The sequence below is a fragment of the Equus quagga genome, chromosome 7, assembly GCF_021613505.1.
Source record: "Equus quagga isolate Etosha38 chromosome 7, UCLA_HA_Equagga_1.0, whole genome shotgun sequence".
In the NCBI taxonomy this organism is placed as follows: Eukaryota; Metazoa; Chordata; class Mammalia; order Perissodactyla; family Equidae; genus Equus; species Equus quagga.
In genome coordinates this window covers 29,498,663-29,508,871 of record NC_060273.1, presented here as the reverse complement: position 1 = coordinate 29,508,871, position 10,209 = coordinate 29,498,663, and the positions used below count along the sequence as shown (strand labels likewise).

Below are 10,209 nucleotides of genomic sequence, written 5' to 3'. Positions count from 1 at the left end.
ATCTAAGATAAATCCTTCCACATTTTAGCAGCATCTGGAAAATAATTATAAATTATTCAAATTTAAGAAACAAACAACCACACTGAGGAAAAAACTTAATACTCTTTCTGAAACACTAAAAAAACCCAAAATGTGTGTACTTCAAAGGATCAATATGCTACACTGGCACTACGGCCCATAATGTATTTGGAAAAATACAAGATTCAATTTATTATTTCATCACTATAATTTTAATCAGTAGGCATATTAATATCACATATTTTTAATATAAATATGTTTTAAAGCTGTGTTTTACAATATGATATCAAGAACACAGAGCTGATATAGGTTATATAGGTAATCATTTTGACTGTGTAAGAAATTTGATCAGAATACTGTTATGGCAAAAGGAATGACCCCTCTTTTTAATCATTCGTATTCAGCAACAGTAAAGTGCTCTGCGTGCACACTGGCTCTGAATACACACCTCACTTCTGTTTCACACCTGCAATGCTATCCATCACTGTTTTGATGATTACACAGTTCAGCATAAAAATGCATCCCACTCAGATTCTCAGGAAGACTGATTAGGCAGATAACCTCCCAAGCACAAAAGCTTTTATTTTAAGACAGGTATTATGCAAATATAACACGGAAATCAGACTCACTGTAATTGGGATAAAAAGACAACTGTAAGAACTCTGTACATTTAACACCTATCACATTTTTGTGCACTCATCTTGCATTCCCTCTTTTTTCCTCCTCTCTGAAGTGCTAGATTAAAATGTATTTACACTACAGTAACTAACGGGCTTAATATGAGAGAACTACATGTTTGAGAAAGCAAGACTTTCTAGGAAGAAATCTCTAAATATTTTCCATATTATATGTTTTTATAGCCTTCCTTATAAAGATGGAGTTTTGTATATGCAACACCTGCAGACAGAAATCTACATTTCACTCAAGTCCAATCGAATATATCAAATATAAAATAGAGACATGAAGCGACCTATGACAGCAGCAGTGATTCTTGGGGCAGCATATGCAAAATCCAGTATTTTGCTATTTATATCATAGTGGTCAGAAAAGAAATGTGCCAAAACTCCCTTTCCCATTCCACTTGAACTGGTTCCCCACAATCGAAACAAACATCTCCTGTGACATCAAGTTGTCATCAGCTTGCATGATCCCCAGCTCACTCAACCTTTTCTTCTTCATCTGGCCCTTCTGTGTGGAGGCTGCAACTAGGTAATTTACAATTTCACAATTGTCTTCAACTTGCTCAGAAAGGTCAGATCTTGCATAAAGCTCCATTTTACCAGTTGCACATTGAATCAGCTTGTCTAGTTCCACTCTTTCAGCTGCACTGGCCTCTTCACTGGTCTGAATTTTAAGTGCATTATTTTCTAGAGAAACAAATTATAACAAATAAAGTTAAATATACAAACCAATCCAACTAAAACATATATATTTCTACAGTCTGTTAAAGCTTTCAGGCTTTTTCTGCTGAGGGTGCCTGCTGTCACCTGACTGGATTTTACACTCTTTGCCATAATTATCTCAAAGAGCAGTTGTCTTACTCTTCACACCAAGGTTTCCTGACCCTCATATAGGATTACCAATTTTGAATTCTTTTCTCTTGTTATCCTGGAATCTCATTCACTCAAAAGCCTTTTCCTGGATATTTACTACCCACTAAGACTTCTAGATGGCCCCTATGATGCCCGCCCCTGGTGGTACTTTCACAATCGTTAAATGGCAAAAGGGCTTTGCAGATGTAATTAAGGTTACTAATCAGTTGATCTTTAGAAAAGGAGACAATTCAGGCATACCTAACCTTATTAGGAGCCATTTAAAAGCAGGTTTTTTCTGGCTGGATGAAGAAGAGGAAAGCATGAAGCGATGTGAAGCGTGAAGAGATTTGCCTTGAGGGAGGTTCTCTGTTGCTGAGATGAAGGAGGTCAAGGGGCAAGGACCTGAGAGCAGCCTCTGGAAGCTGAGAGCAACCCCCAGCCAACAGCTAGCAAACAATGGCACCTGAGTCCTACAGCCTTGCAGGAGTGAATTCTGCCAACATGGATAAGTTCAGAAGCAGATTCTCTCCCCAGAGCTTTCAGACAAGAGCCCTGCCCAGCTGACACCTCAACCTCACCCTTGAGAGACCCTAAGCAGACAACCCAGCCAAGCCAATCTGGACTTCTGACCTACAGAACTACAGGGAAATAGAAGCCCCAGATAACTGGAGCGGCTCCTGAAGGACAACAAGGGCTACTCATCATCCTGTGCACCATCCTCACCCATGCCTAGGCCCTATCTTCCTCTGACTGAGATTCCAGAGTGATCTGGGTCATGGCTTCAAATTCATGAATCTCCCACTGAGTTAGCTCAGCTTTGCTGTCAAGAAAGACAGTTGACAAGGAGTCATGTACTTCTACCAATAAAAAATAGAGGCCAACTCCATGATCCCCTCCAGTAATGCAGGCTTCAACCCGCACATTCACTTCTCTGCCTCCATCCTTAACAAATGCCAGCAGAGGCCACCATTGCCATCATATGCCCATCCTTATTCTACAAACTTATAGAAAGCCAAGCATGATGAGAAGGGACTTGCAGGACCACAGAAACCACACATCAATGTTTGAATGAATAGTTGAACTAGTTGATCTGGAAAAATTTTTTTTTTTTTTGGAGGAGGATTATCCCTGAGCTAACATCTGCCAATCCTCCTCTTTTTGTTGAGGAAGACTGGCCCTGAGCTAACATCCATGCCCATCTTCCTCTACTTTATATGTGCGATGCCTACCACAGCATGGCTTGTCAAGCAGTGCCATGTCTGCACCCGGGATCTGAACTGGCGAACCCCAGGCTACTGAAGTGGAACGTGCACACTTAACCACTGCACCATCAGGCTGGCCCTGACCTTAGAAATTTCTTTTCCCCTGAGATTCTATAATGTTATAGCTTTACCATGCCTCTCTTTCTCCACACCCAAATGTATGCCAGTTTTCCTTTTTAAGGAGGAAAGGAAGACTCAGATTTTTAATCAGAGTTTAATGCTGAAATAAAGTAAATTAAATCTGGTTTTTATTTTTAAAAATTACCAATTATAGCATACCTTCAGTTTCATCTTGGACACTTTCTTGCAGGTCAAAGAAAATTGTAGGTTTCACCAAGATAATGCCATAACCTTCATTATTGTGTATGACATTATTCACCATGGATATTTTGGAAATGTCATAATGCTCATCTAAGAAGTCCTGTGACATTGAAAACAAACATTTTAAGGAACATTCAATACTGCCTGCTTTAAAAATCCTCTCACTTTTTTCAGGATATTCTAAAAATAAAGTAGAAAGTTAAGCTTATTAATATGTGGTAGCACAGTCTGAGCTCTAAGGGACACAGCATTCCTCTGTCATTTTTGCAGATCTATAGATAGTAAAGTATTCTCATGAGAGAGTTCCAATCACCAACTATTGAAACAACAGAACCCAACGTGGGAATTTAATAAAGTCTAACTCTCTCTTAGGTGAAACCATTCCCTTTGGAACGAGGGCATTTCAGCAGGTGCTCATCTTTATGAGGATCCCTTCCTTGCAGTGAGGGATCCCATTGTCACTCAGGGTGCACTTACTCCCAGGATATATTTCTATACCAGCACCCTACAAGTTACATTTTAAGATATTGACGATCAGTTTTTAAAAGGCAGGACTATACAAGAAGGTTTATTACAACCACTTCTTAGCCTTTAACACAGTGCAAATATAAAGTGTTATACAGAGAGTTTTATTAGGTATTTCTAATCAACATTTCCATTTTCTCTTTCCAGAAAGATGCCTGTCATTTACCACTTTCACAAACACCACACACACAATACACTGGCTAGGAGTATCAACTTGTGATTACTGCTCCACTCTCTTTCATTCTGGACAATCAGTCTTCTGATCCTGCCTGCCTCCCCCAGAAAAAAAATTTCATTGAAAGATGCACTTATTCAAAATGACTAACCTCTCAGAGATATTCAGTTAGAGAACAATATTTGAGTATAGTAAAATATTGTAATTTGAGGATACAAATAAGACCCTATTTTTTTTTAAAACACCACTTTTAAAATATCCCAACCTAACTTAAAAATCACATCTATGAATTAAACAATTAATGGCCTCTACTACTACACAAATGTTGAAATTAGCAACCAACTCAAGTGTCTCATTTATACAGAGTCACCAGAAAGATCTATGCATGGTCCAATTCTCTCACACCGTCCCTCAGCACCACATGGTACCAACAAGAAAGTAACAGTAACAGGAATAATTTATTTCCTCATACCATGCTAGGTACTTTGGGAAGTAAAAATAATTCACTCAAACCTCTATAGTTATTTAAGAAATCATTTTTGGAATAATTTCATATGCAATATCATATTTGAAGAAGAGTTGTTTCTAAACATTTATGACACATCTACTGCATGTATGTTGTTTTTCTAAGAGTAGTACTGTATCATGAGAAAACATTTATTATTACTTCCCCTTTGGGGATTACTAGAACATATAGGGCTGAATGGCCCACTACACACCAACCCAACTCTCTATAGAGAAGTAAAAAGATCTGCTGGTTGGGCCTTCAGCTAAGAGATTTCATTTTGGGGTTATGTACAAAAAAGGTTTAGGGACAATAACATTAAAAATACATATACAACAAAATAGTTAAAATTAAATATCAAATTATCAGGAATCACGTAAAACTTAAAAAAGGAGAATAACTTAAGCCAGCAGCTACCTAGCAAACCAAAACCAAGAGGTCATAAATGTCATAATTAGTTGACAATGATTTGAAAGCAGCCATGGAAAAAATGCTTTAATGAGCAATTATGAACATACTTAAAACAAATGAAAAATGAATGTCTCAGCAAAGAAACAGAAGATATAAAGAACCAAATGGAAATTTCAGAACTGAGAAAGACAATAACTAAAATAAAAAGCTCCGTGGATGGGCTCAATAGCAGAAAGGAAAGAACCAGTGAACCAGAAGATAGAATAGAAATTGCCCAGTCTGAACAAGAGAGAAATGCCCTGAAAATAGCAGTGAGCAGAGCCTCAGGGGCCTGTGCGACTACAGTATAAGATCCAAAATGCGTGTCGTCAGGGTCCCAGAAGGATCTAAATCTGTCTTAAAGTTATAGAGAAATTGTGAGATGTATTATTTTTCTTCCTAATCTCTGTTTTGAAAATGCTAAATAAGAACTTTATAGGGGCCAGCCGGGTGGCGCTGTGGTTAAGTTCACACATTCCACTTTGGCGGCCCAGGGTTTACCAGTTCGGATCCCTGATGCGGACATGGCACCATTTGATAAGCCACACTGTGACAGGCGTCCCACATATAAAGTAGAGGAAGATGGGCATGGATTTTAGCTCAGGGCCAGGCTTCCTCAGCAAAAAGAGGAGGATTGGCAGCAGATGTTAGCTCAAGGCTAATCTTCCTCAAAAAAAAAAAAAGAACTTTATAGAATCAAGTCTGGCTGACTTAGTACACATAAGTGTCTGAACTTCTTGGAAGAAAGAGAACAAGAGTATGTATTTATATCTTGGTCCCACATTCTATTTGCTTACTTAGAACTTAACCCTAAACTACTTCCCCATAGGATAAGAGATTATCATACCTTTGCACCATATAAATCTGAATTCTTCATTAAAAGTTCTGCTGATGTTCGTACTGTGACCCCTGTAGTTTCACACTGCAGTACACAGTTTTCCAACGTCGTCTTGCCACGGTGAATGACTATGATGAAAACATGCAATCAAATGCTTTAAGAAGTAATCTATCTTTTCCAATATTAGACATGGCCTAGAGTTAACATTAGATATAGTCTAAATATTTCTCAATAGCTATCATTTAAAATTTGTTACTGGGATTACAAATTCATAACTTACAAAATAATGACTATTTTGAGTTATTTTCTAAACTCTAAAAGCAGCCTTCTTAAAAAAGAAGGACTTGACCTCAGAAATGAAAAATCAAGTTAAAAAGCACTTTTCATTACAAAAAAGTATCAGAAAGCAACTTTCATGAGTATCTTGAAAGGGAGAGGAAAAGGAGGCCCAATTCAAGAAAGGATCCTAGGAACAAATACCAGCACAGCGTGAGGACGGCGGGTTTGAGTGCAAGGTGAAATCGAATACGAAGAACACAGACAATACCGGAATGTCTTAAAAGAAAAAAAGTGATCACACAGAAACCAAATTTCAAGAATAGGCTGAACTATTTTTCACGTTAGAATAAGCCTCCTAAGTGATCATGCTATGTACATAATCAACCTTTCATATACTCAGGAATGGTGTTTTATTAAACTGTATTTTCCAGAGAAAGTAAGGTTTTCTTTCAAAGCCTAAAACAAATAATACATGAAATATTCAGACACTTACTTAAGATTCCTTCTACAGCATCATGCTGAACAAATTTTATGCTTGAGATTTTAATATCTGTGCCCGTACAATCCACAAAAATGTCTCCTTTGCCCCTCTTTTCTATCACAATATCATCTGGTAGACCATATCCTAAGGCAGAGAGCAAGATTTAAGAGGAGTGAGAGGAAACGTCCAATCACAAAACTGCTATAATAGCAAATGATCTCAAATGATCCAAATGATATTTGAGACCAGTCAACCCAGTGGCATTTAAATAAAACCTAACTATCTCCCCACATACCTTGTTTAATTTAAACCACGTGTACAATTTTTAATAACAACTCAGTTTGCCCATGTATCAGGAAAACTACGCTATCAACCATCTTAGACCAGATCAGCACTAAATTCACTTACAAAAAACTACTTTAAAAAAATAAATAATCCTAAGTACTCACAACTGGTCAAAGGGCTTTGAAGCATTTAGCCCTTATAAGCCTTTTTTCCAACTGTAAGATTCTATTTTTCTAATATAAATTAGGTTTGAAAAAGCCTAAGCATTTCTCAAGATTTTCTAATTTTAATATTCTCTTAAACAGATTGACTTAAAATAGTTTTAGCTTTTGGAAAAATTGGTCTATCTTGTTAACCAATAAACTACATTGGATCTCTAGAAATCTTAATCAAACTAATAACTCAGGCCAGACCTCTGAATGAGCTTACAAAAAACTGGAATATCAGAAAACTAGAGAATTTGACTGACTTTCATCATAAAACAGAACCACATAGAGCTATAAGAAATAACTCTCATTGTCTAAAATGAGTCTTTGCTTGAGGAAATGAAGCAGTAGCTACATTAAACAGGCAAAGTCACTGAGGTTCCCCATCCTTGAAGAGTGCAGACCACTCTTGGAGGCACTAGAGAATGCAAGGACCCGAGACCCCGTGATGCCACCAGTGATGGACTCCGGATGACTGGATTATGAGTAATTTTTTTTCTGATTCTTTTTATGCGTCTGTCTGTACTTTCCACATTTTCTAAAATAACCGTTCTTTTTTTATCATCCAAAAAATAAAAAATACAAAAAGAATTGCCACATTAAGAAAAAAACAGATTATTACATAAACAAGTTATGTATTCTTAGTAGTTTAAAACAAAACCATCACCTAAGTGAATGGATGTCCTAAATAAGAAAGAAAAACCCTACTATAAGTGCTGTTAATACCCTACACATAGTGGGAGCTCAACATATATCTCTTATTTTAAGTGTTACCTACAGGTCAGATAAGCTAGCAGACAAGCCTGATCTTACTCATGAACAAGTACTCCCTACATCACACTAGAGATACCATCTGATTCCCCAGATTCTCAGAAATGCCCTCTACCAGTAATTTTACAGTCATTTTTACACTTAACTATCAGAATTCTATACCGTTAGTTATGACATTTTGGCAATTACATTATAATTTCCTCACCAATCTAGGAAGAACTCTCACCCACCATACAATCTATAATATTAATGCTATTTTCACTATGCCAAAAAGTAAAGTGTTTTTATTGCAGTGATTTATCCTACAAATGTGTTATTTATACACATACATCTATTATATATCAAATATTGGAGAAGAGAAAGAACAAAAATTACACACACAAAACAAAAAAGGGGTGAGGTGATGTACGAGTGAACAGCAGGCAATGAAACCCTGAATGGAACAGCCTTGCTTCCATTAAGAAGTGCTGACGAGATACAGATAAAGAACACAGCTTAACCAGTTTGTGAACAGCTGCGCAAGTCCCAAAATGATACATGACTTTTTGCTTTATTCCTAACTTGAAGTTCTTTTGGTAAATGATTGAGCAGGTGCATCTAAATTTGACACGTTATGGAAATATACAGGACCAAGATGAAGGACTGCAAAGTAACCTAAATTTAGGAATCACTCTAAATGTACAGTAAGATTATAACTGCTAAAAAGTTACTTTTTTGTAAAGACTTTATTTTTCCTTTCTCCAAAGTCCCCCAGTACACAGTTGTGTATTTTTAGTTGTGGATCCTTCTAGTTGTGGCATGTGGGATGCCGCCTCAGCAAGGCTTGATGAGCAGTGCCATGTCTGTGCCCAGGACTTGAACTGGGAACACCCTGGGCCACCAAAGCAGAGCGTGCAAACTGCACGAACTTAACCACACAGCCATGGGGTCGGCCCCTAAAAAGTTACTTTTAATAGAATCTTTCAACATGAAAATGCAACGTGTAGAATTTGTGACACTCAGCAAAGTCTTAAAGAATTAAAAGATTTTTGATCCATTTTCAAGTTGGACCTATACCTCTCACAAAAATATGCTAAATTTAAAACAAAAAAAATGCACCAATATAGCCACAACATATACAAAATAAGAATAAGCAACAAATAAAAAAATACTAAACTTTAAAAATATATTGCTGAAAATATTCTATGAAAACAGAAATGAGATTTTCTTTCCATAAACCACTTCGAATCTGGAAAGGATGGTTCTTCCTAATGGTCCTCTTTCTCTGTGTTTGCCTTCCCAACACATATAAGGCTGCAAAGAACCACACGTCAAGTTGCTCAAACACTGAGTCAATCCCCTGGACACCTGAAACACCCCTAATGCTTCCAGGCAACACATCCTCAGTCAAGTGAGCTGCAATCCTATTCCTGGAGCTTCAACAAGGTCAGTGACGGACCGTTTTCTCCAGCAGATCATGCATGAGAGTTTGGTTGTATGATCTTCATACTCACCTTCCAACTCAATGGAGTCAGCAATGGAGAATGTGCCATGTACCACGTAATGGCCAGGACAAACAATAACAGTGTCACCTTCATAGCAGGCATTTATAGCAGACAATGGATCACCATGGAACTGGAAAACAACAACATATTGCAAATGTGCACCCCCAAAAGCAACCTGAGTATTCCTGCATGCGCCTCTTGTTTCCTTTGAAAAGGAAGCCAAAACTGCCTAGTAACTATTTCCTTTGCTACTGCACTGAGCCCAACGCAGGCTGGTAAGTGACTGGTGCTGATGGAAGGCAGCACTCGCACTACTTACCACTGCCCAGAAAGCAGCTCTGGGAAGCTCCTGTCAACATACTCTGCACAATTCAGGAAAACCTGGGGTGGATGCGAAGGGGAAAAAAAAAACACCTGCAGCAAGAAATTTTACCTGAATCTCTATTGCTTCCTTACTAGGCTCCTGACAAAGCCTGTCCCTGAGCAGGGACCACAGCAGACCAGTCATCATGGTGCAGGCAACCACATGGGTGACCTTCTGACCATTTGGACGGACGCCCTTTGCTTGGACATTACAATTCTTCTGATAACAAAACACATATCTTAAAGAAACCAAACAGACCTATCAGTTCTCAGTAAGAGAGCTGGTTAGAAAAGATGCCAACCGGCTAAGAAGGACAAATATGTACCTCAACAAAGGATTCTCAATGAGTTTTAGCTTTTGTTTCAACTGTTCGATCTCTGAATACAATTTTAACCCTTCCACCATGGGGATGTTTTCCTGCTCAGAATCAGAGCTACAGTTTGACAAACTGCTTCTCAGATTTAAAAATTTCCTGTAACTCGCTTCACATTGAGACAAGAGATTGCGGTAGTCAACAATAAGTCCCGAAGGAACTCGGTTTTCAAGGATGTCATAATGCCTGCAAGTTTAAAAGTAAATTGAAATCTACTGCCTTTCAGACACATTTTCTTATCACTAAGACAGTCCATTTACTCCTCAAAGACTCAGTAAGAAAACTGTTTTATAGTGTATAACTCAGGTATGTTAAGTCTTTCTGAACAGCACTCTGA

The 10,209-nt window shown here is 37.9% G+C and overlaps 1 protein-coding gene across 1 annotated transcript; it reads right to left on the bottom strand.

Annotated features, from left to right (window-relative positions):
• Window positions 1–225: 225 nt before the first annotated feature.
• Window positions 226–10,052, bottom strand: SHCBP1 (SHC binding and spindle associated 1). The gene is made up of 7 exons (XM_046667234.1): window positions 9,825–10,052; window positions 9,569–9,737; window positions 9,145–9,265; window positions 6,402–6,533; window positions 5,639–5,757; window positions 3,095–3,236; window positions 226–1,385 (listed from the first exon to the last, which is right to left on the bottom strand). Exons 1-7 carry the CDS (start codon window positions 9,902–9,904, stop codon window positions 1,060–1,062), a joined length of 1,089 nt encoding a protein of 362 aa, XP_046523190.1. The 5' UTR covers window positions 9,905–10,052; the 3' UTR covers window positions 226–1,059.
• Between the last annotated feature and the right edge of the window lie 157 nt (window positions 10,053–10,209).